General features: G+C 39.9%; 1 protein-coding gene across 29 annotated transcripts in view; it reads right to left on the reverse strand.

Annotated features, from left to right (window-relative positions):
- The window catches only part of macf1 (microtubule actin crosslinking factor 1), a 437,138-nt gene that overhangs the window by 14,825 nt on the left and 401,347 nt on the right, over positions 1-20,966 (reverse strand). For 17 of the 29 annotated variants that reach the window (XM_033045287.1, XM_033045288.1, XM_033045283.1 and 14 more), the window contains 9 exons: positions 19,850-20,038; positions 18,291-18,387; positions 15,960-16,129; positions 14,316-14,478; positions 12,426-12,580; positions 11,178-11,252; positions 7,251-7,268; positions 5,505-5,531; positions 2,347-2,464 (listed from right to left, as the gene is read on the reverse strand). In XM_033045287.1, the coding sequence (XP_032901178.1) occupies positions 2,347-2,464; positions 5,505-5,531; positions 7,251-7,268; positions 11,178-11,252; positions 12,426-12,580; positions 14,316-14,478; positions 15,960-16,129; positions 18,291-18,387; positions 19,850-20,038 (1,012 nt within the window). The remainder of the gene's footprint in view (positions 1-2,346; positions 2,465-5,504; positions 5,532-7,250; positions 7,269-11,177; positions 11,253-12,425; positions 12,581-14,315; positions 14,479-15,959; positions 16,130-18,290; positions 18,388-19,849; positions 20,039-20,966) is intronic. The other 12 variants (XM_033045299.1, XM_033045300.1, XM_033045298.1 and 9 more) reach the window with 2 other exon arrangements.

The raw sequence follows: 20,966 nt of genomic DNA on the forward strand, positions 1-20,966 counted from the left end.
TTCTTCAAATATAACATTTTTATATTTGGGTTTTGTCGCAAATAGCATATTCACAGTCATTAACTGTTTCTTGAATTTGCAACTTACTCCCTTCGACTGTACCTATTCTGTTGGGTGATATTGGGTGAGAACAGAACAGACAGAAACCTTGAAGCCATGTTTTTATCTTCACTTTTACTTGGGCTTTTCCAATAGAAAGGAGAAAATTATCAGCTCGCATTCAATGCCAATGTTCTCTGCAATCAAATTTTATCCTCCTTTGAAAAATATCCAAAGATAATTTATTCTTCTGACCAAATAAATGTTAGGGAAACATACAATATAATTGAACACAAAATCATATTTGACTTGGAAAATGGAATATAGACTAAGAAAGCCAGGATTTTTCAATAATGTTAGATGCTGGTCAAATAATCTTCGCATGTTGAAAAGGAAATCTATCTCCGTGATTGATCAACTTTCACATCTGAGCCCTCAACCTCTTTATAACCTCTCTTCCCTTCCAACAATTGTAATCATCTGCTAAACACAAATCTATGCTAACAAGGTTTCACCCAATTTATTGCCAATTCCATCTTTAATTTTTTTTGTCACTTATAATTTGAAACATTAATTACAATGTAAATTCCAATTAGATCAGTTTTGCTTCATGATTTCTGCCCGGTTCGAAAGCAGAACCTGAATGAAAAAATAAAAAGCATTCAGATCAAAATCATGGAAACTAGATTAAGAAGTCAAAGGAAGATAATAAAATAGTGCATTCAGATAGCCTGGCTGTGATACTGTGTGCAGAGTGGTAGCCTGTCCATTGAGCCAATGCAACAAAGCCAAGTCATTGATGGCAAGGAGGAGGACAGAGAAAGAGAGAGAGAAAGAGCTGGACAGAGAAGATTTGCCAACCTATCGGAGAATGACTGCAAATTGAAGAATTTGATTCCGATCGTAACAGTTTATTTCCCTGATGATGAACTAGAAAAAAAAATGACACGAAGACCTGAATAAGCAGACAGACAGGAAAAGAATAAAAGAGCTGTTTACTTAGCAGACTTGCACTTAACACCTTGATCATTTCTCCACAATACACACCGTTTGTTGTCCAATGTTAAATATATTTGTAACTTGAAGTAACAATGAAAAAGACAGTAAAGAACCTGAATAAGAGAATTGGAGCAATGTGGTACAGAGGAGCTGCCAGGTGTTCTGGCAGTGGGCTATTCTTCTAGTTCACGCTTGAAACCATGAGCTCCATCATTCTGCAACTGAGAAACATAGCCCTAATATTTTGTGACCTTGAGTAATTTTACAATGTTGATTGTGGTGCAGTATTTGTGGATACTTACAAACAACCCCGGCCTTTTAATAATCAAAATTATAATAGATCTGTGATGCTATGAATTTAATTTTTGCTTTGTGCAAAACTCTTTTTTTAAATCACCCACATAGTTGTATACACACCTTTCCACCAGAGCATGGCCAAGCATTTCACAATCCAGCTGGTGTGCACAAATTCCAGGCTTGACTCAAATTCGAGTAGAACAAGCTCGATTGCAATGTTCTACAACAACCAGTCGTTTGTTGGTGATTTATCAATAACTTTGTTTTGGCAGCAGTCTGCTTTGCTTCACCTATGGGAACCTTGAGGTTTGCTTTGCTGAATCATCTCTGGATGATTGAGAAAACCTCTAACAGCTAGGCTTGTTTGTTCAACTTTTAGTCAAATCTTAATTGATTAAACTAAGATTTCTTAATTGATTATGCTGAGATTGTGAAAATATTTTTTTAAGGTGAATTTTTTTAGTTCCAGAATTTTTTTTTGGATGAAATGCACGAGTCAATTAGCTTCGATAAGCACGGTTTAATATTTTTCAATTTAAGTTACACATTATGATAGGGAAGCTCCTAAATCAGTGCAAGTACATTTCCCGATGACTTCATTGCATTCTGCACTAAAAGAAAGACAATTTAAGTGAAATACATAAGCTGACTCCCATTACAACATGTTAAACTTGGGAAACAATGATCAGATTGAACATTTTATTTCACTAATCATAAATTATATTTTTCCAACATAATAAGTATAAAAGGATAGTGAAATTAATATTGGGATTTAACTAAATAATTCAATTTGCCTAAGAAGTGTTTAGAGTGCAAAATCATTTAAAATTTGAATTCTATGCATTAAAATGGTCTCTCTGTATTTTCTTCATTGCTGGAAACATGATACCTGCATTCCAGGTTGACGTAACATGCTTAAAATACTCAACACTGCCCTTTATGGTAAAGTAGTTTAAGAATCATAGTACTTGGTAGGATATGAGTTATGGTCTCTCCGCCATTCAGCCTTACCTCTGCAGGGATCATTTTTCACTAAGAATTCATCCAAGGCCATCCATCCTCCTCCAACACGAACCATTACCGTACTCCGTAAAATACGCACAAGGCGCAACTGCTGAGAATCACCAAACTGTTGGATGAAGAAAAAAGTTTACTTCTGAAGATTGACAATTGCAATCTCTCAGCTTCCCACGGACCAAATGAAGTAATTTAGACCCATTTTTTTCATTTTGCTTAAAAAAACAAGTGGATCTACTAATTCAAAGGCTTTACCAATGCCATTCAAATTGAGCATTTGATAGGCTTATAGTGATCTGAGGCAATTCCCCATTCATTCAGTAAATGACAATTTAGAAAGTCAAAGCAGTTTTAAAATGTAGGGTGATACAACAAGGTCACTGGAGCTTCACACTACAAGTAGAGTATCTGTTTCCATTATTAATTTCCTAATGACTGTAACAAAAATCTGCTTGAGCAGCTCAGCAATTCTATTCTGCAATTCGCCGTGATCAATTTTCTAATGTCAGTTAAAAAAAAAATGCTGGATAAAAAAAGTGGGGGAAAAGGAATTGCTGACATTTTGGATTGAGGCACTGCAACAGGGCTGGAGAGTTGAGAGGCAATACAGGGGAGGTGCACGTCAGGGGCCACATTGGGTGGAGGGTGGATTATGATGAGCAGAAGGAGCCAAGTGGAGGAGGGGAGGGTGCAGTCAGGTGGATGATAGGTGGAAGCAGACAAGGAAACAAAGGCAGATGGAACAAGGTTTTGTTGAGGGTGGAGGTGGAGACAACTGCTGGAGGGTGATGTGTGTAGATAGGAAGGAACTGCAGATGCTAGTTTACACTGAAAATAGATACAAAAAGCTAGAGTTACTCAGCGGGTCAGGCAGCATCTCTTGAGAAAAGCAATAGGTGATGCTTCTGGTCGTGACCCTTCGTCAGACTGAAGAAGGGTCTCGACCCGAAACATTATCTACCCCATTTCTCCAGAGATGCTGCCAGATCCGCTGAGTTATTCCACCTTTTTGTGTCTATCTTCTGCTGGATGATGATAAATGGGGATACAAAGATTGCCAGTGGTGGAATCTGACAAGTAGAGAAGGTGAAAATGGGAACCAATAGTAGCATCAGCAAGTTAGACACAATGCGCTAGAGTAACTCAACGGTCAGGCAGTATCTCTGGAGAAAAGGAATAGGTGATGTTTTGGGTCGGAACTCTTTTTCAGATGTATCAGCAGTCCCTTGTGTCTTCCTAATGTCAGCAATACAATGCATGTCAAAAATCAGGCCTTCCCACAGATCCAAAAAAAGAGGAAAAATAATGTGCTTAGAAAAATGTGTCATTAACATCAGAGTTCGGCAACCTTTTCTGCCAAGGGGCCAGGACATATGTCTGTGAGCGGATGGAGGGCCACATCTATCACGTGTACACATGGATCCCGCCCCCATCCCACCCCGGATGGCAGGCATCGAATCACGTGTTCGCATAGATCCCGCCCCTTCGAGGACGCCACCAGGAGCACTGAGCTCAAATATCATACGTTCCCGGCCTACTGACAACCCCGATCCCGACAGTGAAGCCCAGACACAGAAGGTGCGCGGCCGTGCCGGCAGTTTTGCGCCGAATGCGGTACAGCCAAATCACCTTCCAGGTACCGGAGGTAGAAAAAAAAATGCTGGAGAAACTCACTCCAGCATTTTTTTCTACCATCGATTTTTCCAGCATCTGCAGTTCTTTCTTAAACATTCCAGGTCCCGGAGATGATGGAAGTCTGCAGGCCGGATGATTGAGGGGAGAAAAAAAATGCCTGCGGGCCGGATGATTTCAGGTTACGGGCCGGATTCGGCCCAGGGGCCGTAGGTCGCCGACCCTCTGATTTACATGATCTGATAAAGCTTTGAAAAAAAAAACTAGTCTAGAAGCTCACGGTGGGTTGTTGCTCCCTTTAGTTTCCCCAAAAAGAGGGAAATCTTTCTTCCAATTTGAGCAATGTAAAATTGGCCAGTGGGAAACCTTTGATTTGTGATTTCTTACAATCAGAACCAAATTAAAATTTCTATTACACCACATTCAAGGTTAATCCTACTGAATGGTAATGATCTAAACCAGCAAATGCTACCATGGTGAAAGTTATTTATTTCATATTTTAACAGAATAGTTTGCTTCATAACATTTAGAATCTAAAAACCTACAAAATTCACCTGCTAGAGATACAGAAACATGAGATTTCTAAAAGGTTCTCTTCACTATGATCTCTGCATAGTGAGTTGACTGTTAATTGTACGATTGCACAATGATGTCAATTTTTTTTGCTACAGTGTAAATACACAATGCTGGTTTAAGTCATTCCATTAATTTATCATGCACGAGACCATACTTTATATTTGATCAGTTGTCACCCAAAGTGTCATGCATATTGATCACCGTAAAGATCTGAAAACATTTCAAAAAATGTGAGTTTCACTTGCTACATTCAATGCAGCCTAAATTTAAATCAGAATCACTAGGAATAATTGTACATTTGTGGTTGTGCAAAAAGCCCCAAATACCAGATTTTATTACATGGGCACAAATGGCAACTGTATCGACTGTGTGCCTATTTCTGACCTGTAGAAGTCATCATTTCACATTACAACAGTGGGGGGCAAGTAATGAAAATACGTTGACCTTCCAAGGACAAATCTAGCCTGTGTTAAACGACATTGTTGTCACTTTTCTACAAATAGGGTTGTGTCTATCAAGTATGCCATGATTTACCTTAACCAAACTGGCAAGTTTATATTAGTGCTGCCACAGGTTATAATATAATTTCTCTTTTATGAATCAAAGGAACTTCAATCAAACTTTCTACCAACATAATAAAACGGTGTAGTTGTGCCCTTGGTGTTCCTTGGAGGTACAACCTGATAAGTTTAGAATTATTGCTGCCCCAGCATATTGTTGTATGAGGGAGAGCCAAATGGCAAACTATTTGGTTGAAAAATAAATTATTCATGTTTAAACTATAAATAATAGGGCAACTCCAAGTACTAAAGAAAACATGATAGCTGCAGGACTTCTGAGTAGCCATTTGATTAAAAAGCCCATATAATAACAGAAAAATCAGGGAGAATAATCAATTTCTGCACACATTTCTTCTATCATTAACATAAATGAAATTGACTTACTCCTAATAAGGCTAATGTGCTGGAAGCCTTCAAAAAAATGAAAGTATTCAAGTAATCATTTTTAAAATAAGTTTTGGCCTAAATATTCACACAGAATGGGATTTTCTTGATTGTACACAAGTCATTGACAATCATTTAGCTGAATGTGAAACTCACAGCACAGTCACACGTGATGATTAGAGGTTGAACAATTAAATTAATTGCAAGTTATTTCCTATGGACAGTTTTCAAAACACACCAAAGCAGAGAAAGGTTAGTTTTTCCCCTAGTATTGCTTGGGAACCGTGCATTGTTCAATGAAATGATTAGCATATGGAATATTGCAACAGGCATAAAATATAAATCATTAGATACAAGTCTAAATTATAATGGTGTGGAGGAGAGGATAGACTTGGTCGAATGATTTGGAGATAACCTCCAATGCATGCATAACATAGAAAAGGACATGCACATTGATAAATAGCAGGCAATCGTTTTTAGCCTATAGACATGCAACCAAACTCATCCACATTGAAACTGCTAGTTTACCATTCCTACAATCTTGGAATTATAAATGATGTACATAATTTACATGTTGTGTACTTCAATATGGAACATCCTCATTTTAGCTGAATCAAGCCAATGTATTTGTTGCACGATTCATAAATGTGAAAACAATTTGGTAGCAGGTTTTTTCATCTTTTTAAAAGTGAGATGCAACAGTGTTCTGGAACAGCCTATAGCCTCCTTGCTAACTCTGCAAGCAAATTATGTCTCATTATGATCTTTAGCAACATCTTGGGGAGTTGGTGTAGTTAAATATAATTTCTGAGGTATTTTGCAATAATAAAAAAAAAATTTTTAATCAACATTCTTCAACACTTCAATTAATGACTCAATTTAAATTAAAAATTCTGAACAATGATTCAGCTCAGACAAGTGTAACATTTGACAAGATCCGATACACTTGTGTGATGGTTAACTATATGCCAGAAAGGTGCTGCCCCTCAATACTACAAACTCTATACAACACTGTGTGATAGAGTTTGTTTTACATATGTGAAGGTCCAGTATATTAAATCCAAAAGAATTTTATAAAACAAATCTAGTAATTTGATGTATTCGTCTGCTTCCTGATGAATCTGCTATCAAAATGTCACGCTTACAGAGTAAACTGCATTTGTATGTCAGCATTTTCACAGTGGATCAAACACTGTGTGGTAATACACGGGATCTCCTGTAGATTAAAATTAAGAGAGGATCGGGAAATTATTTCAACAATCTGAAATGTTCAGCATTAACAGTTTAACTTTACCAATTTATTGGTCCCTAAATACTGATGCTGCTTAAAGTAGATGTTTATATGGAGAATACAATTTGGTTCTTAAATACTAAGTGGGATAAAATATTTGCAAATATTTTGAAATAAAAGGAATTTAAGCTTTCATCTAATGCTATATTCACATACCTTCTACAGTCTTCTTATTAGATGTTGAGTAGAACAAGATACAATTTAATATTGTGGTCAGTAAACAATTTTCTAGTATTGAAATGAATCATTTGCTGATATGCTTGCATGTTTAATTTCTTCATTAATCATTATTTCATAGGTCTTTTTTTTAACCACTCTGCCAATACATGTTAGAAATGGTTAACAGATTTTTTCTCAGTGCTCTGGAAAATAGCAAGAACTATTTACATGCAGATTAATGTGAGCATTCACACCACACGCTTCATATAATTCTTAGCACACGGAGTGCACAGTACCTGATTTCCAAGGAAGAACTATTGCAGCAAGAGATTGAGAAGAAAAAGAAAAAAAACATTTAGAGACACACAGTTAGCACATTCACAAGTAGGATTCTCATGTAGTGAATAACATATACTATCGAATTTATCCATTTTATAACAATACAAATTATAGTACTCGTGCTTTTCTCAATTTCATCTCTGAACCATGAATTTAACCAAATCAATTTACTCTCTCTGGTCTAGAATGTCTTGGTTGCATATTTCATAAGGGAATTGGACTACTTTGTTTTGAGTAAGAAATCTTTGGTGTGAAATGGTTTTAAGACCATAAGGCATAGGCGGCGCAGCAGCAAAATGGCAGATCTATTGCCTCGCAACGGCCGAGACCCAGGTTCGATCCTGACCTAATTCCAAACATGCGCAGGATTGTAGGTTAATTGGATTCTGCAAATTGCCCCTAGTGTGTAGGAAGTTGATGAGAAAGTGGAATGATATAGAACTAGTGTGAATTGGTGATCGCTGGTCGGCGTTGACTCCATGGGGGGCCTGTTTTCCCGTTGCATCTTTAACTAAACTAAACTAAACATAGGAGCAGAATTAGGCTTTCAGTTTAGGAATAAACTTGCCTTATTCTAATAATTATTTTATTTTTCTGCCCACAGAAAATCCCATATTATTTTTAGTTTACTTCATTACCTAATCTAAAACCACTTTGCAATCTCACATACACCATATGAAACACCATAGAGCTATTTGGGACCATCAATGTGAAAGACATTAATTATGTCTCCAAGGGTGAATCTTAGATTATAGCCATCGACAACTTTGGAAACTTTTTTACATTGCATTGTGGTGTTTGTGCTCTTTCCACTCTCACTAATGAGGGTAATTACAGTAATAGACACTTTGCAGCCTGATAAGGGAATTAAATATACAACAATTAACATTTCTTAATTCCAAAATGCTTGCAGGTAAAGCAATTTTCACATTCACAGGACAACTGAGATTTCTACATTCAGTATACAGCGTACACCATTTAACAACAAATCACATGGAATACAATAACTGCAATGGCACAAAAACAAAACAGACGAAGAAAATTGAGACATAAAGGCATTAATAAAAATACTGCATCAAAGGTCATTTCTGTCCACTGCTACTTGTGCAATGATACTCCTAAACAATGGAACATGCAACCATTTGTATTTTTAGTTTGGAGTTATAAAAATAAACTAATGTCTATTAAAAAGGCATATATTATTGTGAGCCCGAACCGCTCCAGCCCCAACCCCCAATTTTTCCATTTTGTTTTAATAATGCAATTTTCTTCAATGCGAGATTTCTTGGAATGCAACAGTCGCAGTAAAGAGGAATTACAGTCCCTGCTGTCTTTGAATAATCTAGGCAGAAGTAGATGCACGCTTGATAAGACTATCTATCAGAGGTAGTTGGGGAAACTGAGTTAGGATTACAATTACATCAGCAGCAATCTTCTTTAATGCTAGAGCAGATTTGAGGGGCAGAGTGGCCTATTCCTTCTCTGAATTGGTGTATTTGTTTTACTGTGCTTGAAGGCTGACATTGTCAAGCTGCCTGGATGATATTAACAAACATCTGAACAATCATTTAGGTGATGATTTATTGTAGCCCATTGGCACAGATGCTTACAGGAAGTGAATAATCATTCCATATGTTAAATCAGCGATTATAGGGTCGTACATGGTTGAAACGGACCCTCCACCCAACTTGCCCATGATGACCTTGATGTCTATCTCGGCCCATTTGCCCTCAAAACACCCAGATCGCGTTACTCCTTTCCTATCCAAGTACCCGTCCAAATGCCTTTCAAATATTGTAATTGTATATGCCTCTACCAGTTCAGTTTATATACCCACCGGAAAGAAAAACATGCCTCTTTTACATTTCTCATCGATAGTTTTAGACTCCACCATTGTACTAAAACTACTCTGGCTCTATACCCGACCCATGCCCCTCATAATTTTATAAACATCTGTAAAGTTGTCCCTCAACCTCGTATGTTCCAGTGAGAATAAACTCCGTTTATTCAATCTCTTCTCATAGCTACAACCATCCATTCCTAGCGACATCATGGTGGATCTCTTCTGCCCACTTGCTAATGGTACCAAATCCTTCTAGTCAGGACTTCAATTATTCACTATGCTTCAAGTGCAGCCTGACCAATATTTTGTGCAGTTGCAACATGACATCCCAACTCTTATCCTAAATGCCTATGAAGGCAAGCAAGCCTTCTTCACTATGTCCCAAAATGCATTACCTCGCACTTGTCTGTTGAAATCCGCACTCCCCCAATTTAAGACCATAACTCTCGGACCAACCTTATCTTTTTCGATGATTACAATGAATGTGTTATGAAAACCTTCCCAGGAAAAAATAAAGACACCAGCTTTGTCTGTCAGAAATCCAGCAACAGTCAGCTCAGATGACTCATTAGAAAATACAATTTTTCTGTCAGCTCCTCTATCAATGAGATAACGTTTCCACAAAATATTCCATCTTACATCTCGGATTGATTAACCCAGTCAACAATAGTTTCATTTAAAACAAATATTTCTAAATCCTGTTTGGGGGAGGGAGGGGAACCTTCAGTTTTCTATGCGCTGCTAAATTAAACAGCGGTCAAAACTAATATTAAAAGTTTCAAATGGAGCTCAAATATTTACTCAGACATTTCAAAACTACAGAAGATTCACTGATAACTATTTTTTTCCGGGTTGGAACACATGTACTTGGGGCGGCATGGTGGCGCAGTGGTAGAGTTGCTGCCCTACAGCGCCAGAGACCCAGATTCGATTCCAACTACGGGTGCTGTCTGTGTGGAGTTTGTACGTTCGCTCCGTGACCGCGTGGCTTTTCTCTGAGATCTTCGGTTACCTCCCACACTCCAAAGACGTACAGGTATGTAGGTTAATTGGCTCAGTGTGTGTGTAAGTTGTCTCTAGTGAGTGTAGTATAATGTTAATGTGCGGGGATCGCTGGTCGGTGCGGACCTGGTGGGCCGAAGGGCCTGGTTCTGCGCTGTATCTCCAAACTAAACTAAAAAACCTACTTATTATCTACAGTTATTGATGGCATTTACTGTGGACAATACTTCAAAGAAAAGAAAATGTGTGCCATACATTTAAAATATGATTTAAAAAAGTCATTAAGCCGTGTTTCAAACAACTGATAATAACTCGCAGTGGTGGAATAGGAGGATTGTCTTATTGGGAAAGATTGGATATACCAGGCTTGTATCCAATGGAATTTGCAAGAATGAGAGGTGATTTGATTGAAATATTTAAGACCCTGACAAGATGGGGTATAGAGGGGATAATTCATCTTGTGGGAAAATCAGGAAATAAGATAACACTTGAACGTATGCACACATGATGAGAATCTGGGAAGTCAAATGAGGGAGACCAAATCTGTCACTAGGGCCCGCTGTTTGATTCGCCAGGGAATTCAGTAGCATAGCCAGCAGTGAAGGGCTTCTTTAGAATTATAATGAAGATGTACCATTTGGATCCCATGCACTTTCAGACCTGGCAGTGTATCCAAAGCCCAACCATTTTTCATTGTTTATTTCAAATGTAATAATTTTTAAAAGTCTCTGAACATCATGGACGCTTTCACAGAAGACTGATAACCATTAGGAGCTCAGGATTTAGAGATCCAAAGTGGGCACGGACCCGCTCAAGATGCAGGGTTGTGGGCATCAACCCTGGGCATCCTGCTTGCCCCAGTACAAACCCCAGTTAAAATCAAAAGTACTGAAATCCAGCACATTATACACATCATTTCGTTCAAATGATTCATGCTAAAAAAACTTAAATCTAATAGATCATGATCTCAACTGTTTTATGAACATCCATTCTAAAATGTGATAAACTATTTGTGAAATATTTCAAGTTATGTACTTACTCTATACTTGTTTTCTCCAATCTGCTCCACCTGAAATCGTTTTGCACATTTACACTGTGCCACCTGTCTGGTCACCTGTAAAGTAGAGACTTTTAAAATTAGAAACCAAAAAATGTTCAAAAGATATTACCTACAAAATAAAAATGGTCCCATTTCAACATTGGCAGGACACAAGTGCGTCAGTGTCCAATTTCTCTAACGAGAAAAATACAATGTTTTGAGCATGGCTCATATTTAAGGGCCTGTCCCGATTTCACGACCTAATTCACGACCTCTGCCGAGGTTGCCCTTGACTCGTCAAAGTCAAAGTAGCCTTTATTGTCATTCAGACCTTGCGGTCTGAACAAAATGTTGTTGCCTTGCAGTCCTACATATAGTAAAAATGACAAAAACACACAATAAACACAAATTAACATCCACCACAGTGAGTTCATCAGCACTCGCAGCATGGTCGTCACGAGGTCGTAGGTAGGTCGTAGCAGGCCGTGATGCTAGTCGTAGGTACTCGTGGCATCAAGTAGGTCGGGGCGTTTTTCTTGCATGATGAAAAATGTCCACGAGTAAATAAGGTCGTGAATTAGGTCGTGAAAGTGGGACTGGCCCTTAACAAGAACTATAATGAAACAAGAATAAAGCATGGAAGACTGTTTCGGCACATGAAAGCAGCTCAGATACCATAGTTTCCTGTAGCTTGCTGGGTTCATTTTGGACTCTTTGGTTTGGGGAGAAGGTAGGATGGGGAAGAGGGGTGGAACATGATTGTGGGATTTTGATTGGGTTAAGTTGAACCATGTTAAAATATCACGCAAATTCATCGTAATTCATGCAAAAGGTGGTGGGTATATGGAACCAGCTGCCAGAGGAGATAGTTAAGGCAGGGACTATTATAATGTTTAAGAAGCAATTAGACAAATACATGGTGGATAGGGCAGGTTTAGGATATGGGCCAAACGCAGGCAAGTGGGACGAGAGTAGATGAGACATGTTGGTCAGTGTGGGCAAGTTGGGCCAAAGGGTTTGTTTCCACACTGTATGACTCTATGGCTTGATGACATAGGTTGATATTTTTCAACTTTTAGTCACTTGGGGATAATTTCTGTTCCTCTGAACTTCCTAAAGCAACACTGGAGAACTTCTGTTTAGTGGATGACGTTTCCAATTTGAAATATTGATATTGATTTTTCTACCTAACCTCTATATAGGATTTGAACAACAACTACATTCAAGTAAAATCAGTGAACTATGGACCTCATCCTCAATTTTGTCGGCGTCAGTAACAGGCCGGTAGGCATCTTTATTCGGATGAAGTGCGGCCACAAATTCGTAATAATCAATGTAACCATCTCCATCTCCATCAAAGATGTCAGCTACAGCAGTCATTTCCAGTTTACTGGTGGGGAATTCTGAAATGTGAAGCAACAAAGTACACAAGATCAGGCAATATTAAATATAATTTCCACCATTATTTTCACAAAGTGGTGATATAACTTTATAACAAATTTAGTTCAGAGACAAAGTCTGTACTTTAGAGATGCTAGATTCCCGCAAGAAATGCAACACCTGTCCCTTCACCTCCCCCCTCGACTCCATCCAAGGTCCCAAGCAGTCGTTCCAGGTGCGACAAAGGTTCACCTGTATCTCCTCCAACCTCATCTACTGCATCCGCTGCTCTAGATGTCAGCTGATTTACATCGGTGAGACCAAGCGTAGGTTGGGCGATCGTTTCGCCGAACACCTCCGCTCAGTCCGCAATAACCTACCTGACCTACCGGTGGCTCAGCACTTCAACTCCCCCTCCCATTCCCAATCCGACCTCTCTGTCCTGGGTCTCCTCCATTGCCAGAGTGAGCAACAGCGGAAATTGGAGGAACAGCACCTCATATTCCGTCTGGGGACCTTGCGTCCTTATGGTATTAACATAGAATTCTCCCAATTTGGCTAGCCCTTGCTGTCTCCTCCCTTTCCTTAACCCTCTAGCTGTCTCCTCCCACCCTCCCATCCGCCCGCCCTCGGGCTCCTCCTCCTCCTCCCCTTTTCCTTCTTTCTTTCCCCCACCCCCCATCAGTCTGAAGAAGGGTTTCGGCCCGAAACGTCGCCTATTTCCTTCGCTCCATAGATGCTGCTGCACCCGCTGAGTTTCCCCAGCAATTTTGTGTACCTTTAGAGATGCTGTTTTTTTTATGATGGAATGTTCTAGTACTGACAGATTTGATATTTTTTTTTAAAAAGCAAGACAAAAAATACCAAGATGCAATGTAAGCAACAAAAATGGTTGCTATTCTCAGAATCTCTGATGATTCTTTGAATAATCAACCATTCTATTTGCAGGAACTAGTGATAGAAAACTGTGCATTAAACAGTCTGGTCTCGATCTGAAACATCGCCGATCAATGATCTCCAGAGATGAGTTACTCCAACACTTTGTGTCCTTTTGTGCATCTCATGTCCACTGATACAGAGATGGTGTTTATTACGATGGGTGCTGATGAGTGGAAAGAGGTGCTGGGGGGAGAAAACTCTTTGGATTTACAACTTATGCACCATTGTGAGTGAACAGAATTTTCCCACAGTAAGCCAAAGCAAGCGAGGTCACCATTCTGTAGTCCTGATACTGCAATTTTTGAATTATGCTTTTTAAAATTAGTTTTATAATGAGCACAGTGGCACAGCAGGTAGAACTGCTGCCTCACAGCATCAGAGACTCAGGCTTGATCCTGACCTCAGGTGCTATCTATGTGGAGTTCTCCCTGCAACCACATGGGTTTCCTCCAGGTGCTCCAGTTTCCTCCCACATCCCGAAGGTTTGTAGGTTAAATGGTCTTGTAAGATTGCTGCTAGTGTGTAGGGTGTGCATGCAAAAGTACAATCATTTAGTTTAGAGATATAACATGGAAACAGGCCCTTCAGCTCACCAAGACCATGCCAACCCATATTCACTGATGTGAACGGGTGATTGTTGGTCAGCGTGGACTCGGTGGGCTGAAGGGCCTGTTTTCATGCCGTATCATTCAATCAATTCAATCAAACTTGAGAACTTGATTATAAAATAATTATATCATTTGACCCAACTAATGTAACATATTTTAGTCAATATAGATACTTTAAAATTTAATAAACTCCAGAAATTATTTCAATTACTTGAAGACAGGATTCCATCAATAAACTCCTGCCGCGTGATCTTTCCATCCTGATCCTTATCGATGCGCCTGAAGAAGTCCATCACTCGGGACTTCTTGTGGTTCATCCATCGCATGTATTTTTTTCGCCACACATCAAAGTCAAAGTTGGCAAATTCTTTCAGCTGAAATTGAAAGGAAAGTTTTATTCAAAAATGTAATTCACTACCGAATTAGAACCGTTAAACAGATTTTTAAATAATATTGAAGATTCAATCAAAACCTAAAATAAAGGTTGCGAATTACTCAGCTTTATAAAGGGAGGCATAAAATGCGAAATAAAACAACCCATATATATCACGGTTGCACGATCTTGGGCATCAAGGAATGCCAAATGCTTTGGAACCGACCAATGGGAAACATCGCACTGTGGTATATCAAATCTGTGTCTTGCACAATAAATTGTAAAGCCCTGGAGAATGGGGAAAGTATTGGGAGATCTGGGATTACAGGTGCATGGTTCCCTGTAAGTGTCGGGCGAGGTGTCAGTGTGGTGAAGAAGGCATTTGGCACATCTGCCTTCATCAAGAAAGCTATAGAGTACAAAGATTGGGACATCATGATGCATCTGTATGTCATTGGTGAGACCACGCTTGGAGTACTGTGTGCAGTTCTGACCATCCAGCTAGAGGATGAATATTATTACGTTGGAAAGGATGCAGAAGGGAATCACCAGGATATTACCTGGGTTTGTGGGCTTGAGTTATAGGAAGGGATTGGATAGGCTGAGTCTTTTTTCTTTGGCATGTAGGAGGCCGAGGGGTGACCTTATTGACACATTCAAGATCATGAAGGGAATGGATACTGTGAATGTTCACAGTCTTTTCCCCAGGGTAATGGATTGAACAACTAAACTTAAGGTGAGAGGGGAGGAATTCAAGAAAGATCTCCAGAGTAACTTTATCAGAGCATGATCCATTTTTGGAATGAGCTGCCAGAAGAAGTTATAGTGGCACATACAATTAAACTTTCAAAAGACATAAACACATGTATGGATAGGAAGAGTTTAGAGGGCTCTGGGCCAAATGGGACTATCCTGGTATGGCAACTTGACCGGCAGGGACAATGTGGGCTGAAGCCTTGTTTCCATGCTTTTTAGCTCAATGACTGTAAATGGCTGGTGAGATGATAAAATAGCCTATTTCTGTGCTACATAGCTTTATGACCTGACATTATATTTGTAAAAGGAAATCTAGGTTAACGGGAACGAACAAGGGAGAGGGACTAAATAATGATTAGTTTGCACATTCGCCCTGTGTGGACTTTGCACGTTATCCCTGTGACCGCGTGTGTTTCCTCCGGGTACTCCAGTTTCCTCCCATATCCCAAAGACGTGTGGACTTGTAGGTTAATTGACCTCCGTAAATTGCTGCATACGTGTAAGAGGTAGAGAGAAAGTGGGCCAACATAGAACTAGTGTGAAAGGGTGAATGATGGTTGATGTTGACTCATTGAGCTAAAGGGCCTGTTTCCATGCAGTCTCCAAACAAACTCTTTTAAAGAGTTAATACAGGATGATTGGCCAAAGAGCTATGCCTATGTTGTGAGAGGCTGTGGATCTGTATGTAACTCAATATGACAAGGGTTTCATAAGTTATCGTCTCACTTCTTCCAGTCGGTCCAGACAGTCGTGTAGTTTGCGCTGTCTCTCTAACGCCAGTAACCAGACCTGCTGCCATCTGCCAGAGAGCAGATTGATCTGTGGATTCTTTGCTTCAGTCTGTGCTGGCATAGTCGTGGGTGCAGGAGGATGAGTCATTTGATTTAGATTTTTCCCTATAAAACACAGAAAAAGATCATCAGTGTACATTTTAAATGTGAGAGGGTTCAAAATAATTTGTGGTCTTACTACTACTAGGGAGAAAGAGACAGTGGCATTGCAAAAAGTATGTTTGTTTGAATCAAAATATGGACCAATGTAGATGATGTTAATGGAAGAAAAAAAAAAATCAGTTTCATGAACAACAATGACTACTTAATGAATCCTGAAGAGCTCAGTCCGCCTAAACCTACATGATCTCCCAGTTGCTAAACACTTTAACTCCCCTTCCATTCCTGCACTGACCTTCCGTCCTGGGCCTCCTCCTCTGTCAGAGTGAGGCCTAATGCAAATTGGCGGAACAGCACCTCATATTTCGTTGGGCAACTGACAACCCTGCGGTATGAATATTGACTTCTCTAACTTCAAGCAACCCTTGCTTTCCCTCTATCTCCATCCCTCCCCCATCCTAGATCTCCAACCAGTCTAACTGTCCTCCTGATTTAAATTTTATCTTTGTATGCTTTGTTGTTACCTTTCCCTCGCTAACAATGATCAATTCTACATTTTCCTTCAGCTTCGGCCCCTTTGATGTCTCATTTTCACATCTGAAACGTCCCCCATTCCTTCTATCTGGAGATGCTGTCTGAGTTATGTCTGATATCCCACTGAGTTACTCAGCATTTTGTGTCCATCTAGAATGTTTTGTTATATTTACAATGACGAGGGGTCCGAAGTTCTGTTTGGAAATTGGAGTTTGGAGGTATTCCCCAAAAAATAGCAACATCCACATACATCACTCAAGTGTGGGTCGTTTACCATCTCCAAAAATTATGATTCTAGCTACTGCACTGACCTGTTGCTCACCCCGTTCAGAATAAACAGTCCTGAGTAATACTCGACACCACCCTGCGATTGTCATTACCGAGAAATTTGCCGAGAGCAACTCCACAAATAACATGTATATAATGGATAGTCAGAGGCTAGGTAACCTGTGAAGCATGGGTTACCACCACTTTTCAAAGCCTTTTCTTAATCAGCAAAGGAAATGAAAAGGAAGTGCAGCGTGGGTTCACCAGGTTAATTCCCGGGATGGAGGGACTGACATATGATGAAAGAATGGGTCGCCTGGGCTTGTATTCACTGGATGAGAGGAGATCTTATAGAAACATATTCAATTCTTAAAGGATTGAACAGGCTAGATGAAAGATGGTCCCGATGTTGAGGGAGCCCAAAACTAGGGGCAACAGTTTAAGAATAAGGGGTAGGTATGCCATTTAAGACTGAGATGAGAAAAAACTTTTTCACCCAGAGAGCTGTGAATCTGTGGAATTCTCTGCCACAGCAGGCAGTGGAGGCCAATTCACTGGATGTTTTCAAGAGGGAGTCACGTTTAGCTCTTAAGGGCTAAAGGAATCAAGGGATATGGGGAAAAGGCAGAAACGGAGTACTTATTTTAGATAATCAGCCATGATCATATTGAATTGCCAAATGGACTACTCCTGCACCTATTTTTCTATGTTTCAAGGTAGAAGTCACTGCTCCTTCAAAAATGCTGGATTAAACTGTTGTGGCTCCTTAACGAACAGCACTACCATCGGCATCAGGGTGGCATAGTGGTACAACGGTAGAGTTGCTACCTTATAGCGCCACAGATCCAGGTTTGATCCTGACCACGGGTGCTGTTTGCATGGAGTTTTACTTTCTCCCTGTGACTACGTGGGTTTTCTCCGGGTGCTCTTGTATCCTCTCACATTCCAAAGACTTGCAGGTTTGTAGGCTCATCGGCTTATGTAAATTGTCCCTGGCGTGTAGGATGGAACAGTATGCGTGATCGTTGGTCTGCATGGAGTCAGTGGGTCGAAGGGCCTGTTTCCACACTGTATCTCTAAACCAAAGCATAAAGACTGCTGCAATTCCAGGTGCTGACCCATGAGCTGTCAATGATGAGCACAAAACTGGCCCTGCTGTCCATGCTCTTACTCAGTGGATGAAAAAAGAAGTAGTATCCTCATTATGACCATACTGTAGATGAGATCATGCTACAGTCAGTAATCATACATCAGACATGGCACCTAATCATTTTGTAAACAATGACCAAATCCTTAATCATAGTGTTGGAGAATTCTTCCATGATTAATCTGCACCATTTTCTTCTGTTGAATGAAAGAGACTTACTTCCTCGCGCATGTGAAGGTTCTGCTGCTTTCCGCTTGTATGTTTTTGTAACTTTATCCACATCTGGCTGCTTCCTCGTCATTTCTTCCATGAAAGACTGAGGAAAAGGACAAAAAACAAATTAACCCGGAAATAAACCGGTCTTGAAAGTTAAAAATAGTCGGCCTTTATTTAATCTAAGCCGGAGATTTAATTAAATCATCATCAATGACAGGCTTCCAAAAACACTATTTTTCAGACATCTAACTCTTATAATAAGGATATGGATGTATTAAGGAACCAAAGATGTTACTATAATCTTACTGTAGTTTGCTGTGAAAATGAGTTCAGCTGGTACCATTCAACTGCCAGTTTGTGCTTAAAACCAAAACTGTCCAAGTTTCTGCTCCTGTAAGATCCCATCATCCTCTAGTTGAGTTTGAACTAATATAGATTCCAGGCTCACTGTGATTAAGGCCTGAGATCCCTTAGGAATGGACAATATTACTGTTTTACAGGTGTCAGACACATCCTTGGAACAAATCTTTAAACACTTTATAACAATAGAAATGCAGTGCACCCATGAGATCCATTTAGCATTATGTTTGCTGAGCTCTTTGTAGTCCATAACTGCATCTGATAGTAAACAATATTTAATCAACTAAGAATTTCGGAGGTACACAAAAATGCTGGAGAAACTCAGCGGGTGCAGCAGCATCTATGGAGCGAAGGAAATAGGCAACGTTTCGGGCCAAAACCCTTCTTCAGGTATGAATTTTGGAGCATGGGCACAGAGATTAAGACAAGTTGGTCTGAGAATTTTGTGTGGTTGGGGGGAAAAAAAAAGCACAAAATGAGAGAGATGCAACCTGGCCTCAGACGCAGGCAGAAGACTTTGACTTCTATCATGAAGTGGTGCGGAGGGAGTTAGACGATTAGAAAGGGCCCCATATAGATCATCATTCCCTGGTATCAGCAGCGGAGGCATAACATCTGATTTCCACAATGCTGCTCCCTAGATGATATCATGGGCACTCCTGTTGTGGGGCTGGGGCTGTTGTGTTTATTGTCAGGAAATGTCAGTAAGTGCAAGGCTGCGGCCAGTGGCTCAACGGGACAGAAGCGAGATGGACAGAAAGATCCACCCAAGGCCATGTTTTCAGCCTGAGGGTGTTCCCCATAAATAAGATGAAAAATCAGAAAGCCCTTGCTAGTTTGGAATTTGACAAATGGTTGGTTTAATTTCATCACAAACTGGAGGGATGGGAAATTTATTAGAAATAACCTACCATCTACCTCATTGGAGATGCATGTACTTAATCAGACTTTTCTGGACTTTATCCGGCACTAAACATTATTCCCTTTATCCTGTATCTATACACTGTGGGCGGCTTGATTGTATTCACGTTGAGTCTTCCCGCTGACTGGATAGCTCGCAACACAAAAAGCTTGTCACTGTACCTCGATGCACGTGACAATAAACTAAAAACTAGACATGGAAATTGCTTGACTATATAAAGTTTAAGAAACAATCATGACAATATACTTGTTCTTTGGTCAAGGACATAATTAGTGTGTACCTGGTGCTCTGTGATGCTAGTTTTGACTTGTTCAATGTCCTTTGGCATGGACTCTTGATCCCTTTGTATTAGTGTAGTTTCAGCCCACTGTAGCCATGTCAATAATTCTTCCAACAATTCGGCATTGGTAACCAGCTCAGACAGTGCGGTTGCCAACCGCTGCTGGTGTTGCTTTGCCCACGTCAACACCTAGATGTCAAATGACAGGCAGTTTCTTTATTTGATTTGGCAATTAATAATACATGCAGAAAAATAAATTTGAAGCGATCGTAAAAGATTCTGCAACTCTGAATTTCTGGACAAAATCTTCATTAAAAACATACACGGGGGGCAAGCTGGTGCAAGAATACTAAGTACAATATTTAAATAAGTACTGCAATCACATCTATGAAGTAAAATTCCATTTCAGAAGTTCAGGCTTTATTTTTGCCTTTCAAAAGGCTTGAAACACATTGAGAAGAAAGAGAAAATGCTTACCCCTAATCCAGATATAACAGGGGTGTTGTCATAGATGGTCCTTAGTGGATTACTGGCATCTCGTGTTTTAAGCATTTTAATTTATGCATTTTTGGAATAACCTGCTTGTTCATTTAATATCAAAGCCTGATTCATGGGCTCGTAATTTTGAAATGGCACGCTCAAATTTACACTTGACAGCGTTGTCACGTATATGTTTAATTTAACACATTTTCGAGATATGCGCTGATTTTCAGGAACGTAATCGCCGTGTCTGTACAATCTGTAAATCCCATGCCCACCCTACATTGGATTCCAGCAAAATGAGAACCACCCTTGGCAAGGGTTTGTAAACTTCCAGTTCCTTCTCTCTGTAAATTGTAAGTGATCCAGGCCCAGCCAGAGGAGTGGATCTTCACCATACACTGATTCAACAGAGAAGGGAATAAAATGTTCTACTCCATCTCTCGACCATCCCTGCAACTGTCCGCCTAACCATCCACCATCCTCAGGATGAAGCAGCAGAGGAACAAGCTAAAATTACACACTGAGCTGCCCTCACTCCTTAGAGCACTCCACCGTAAAATGGGTCTGGATCGATACTTTTCCCTGATACTAAACAACGGCTGGCATGAAATAATATAAATGAACATAATTAGTC

The sequence above is a fragment of the Amblyraja radiata genome, chromosome 27 (assembly GCF_010909765.2).
Source record: "Amblyraja radiata isolate CabotCenter1 chromosome 27, sAmbRad1.1.pri, whole genome shotgun sequence".
In the NCBI taxonomy this organism is placed as follows: domain Eukaryota; kingdom Metazoa; phylum Chordata; class Chondrichthyes; order Rajiformes; family Rajidae; genus Amblyraja; species Amblyraja radiata.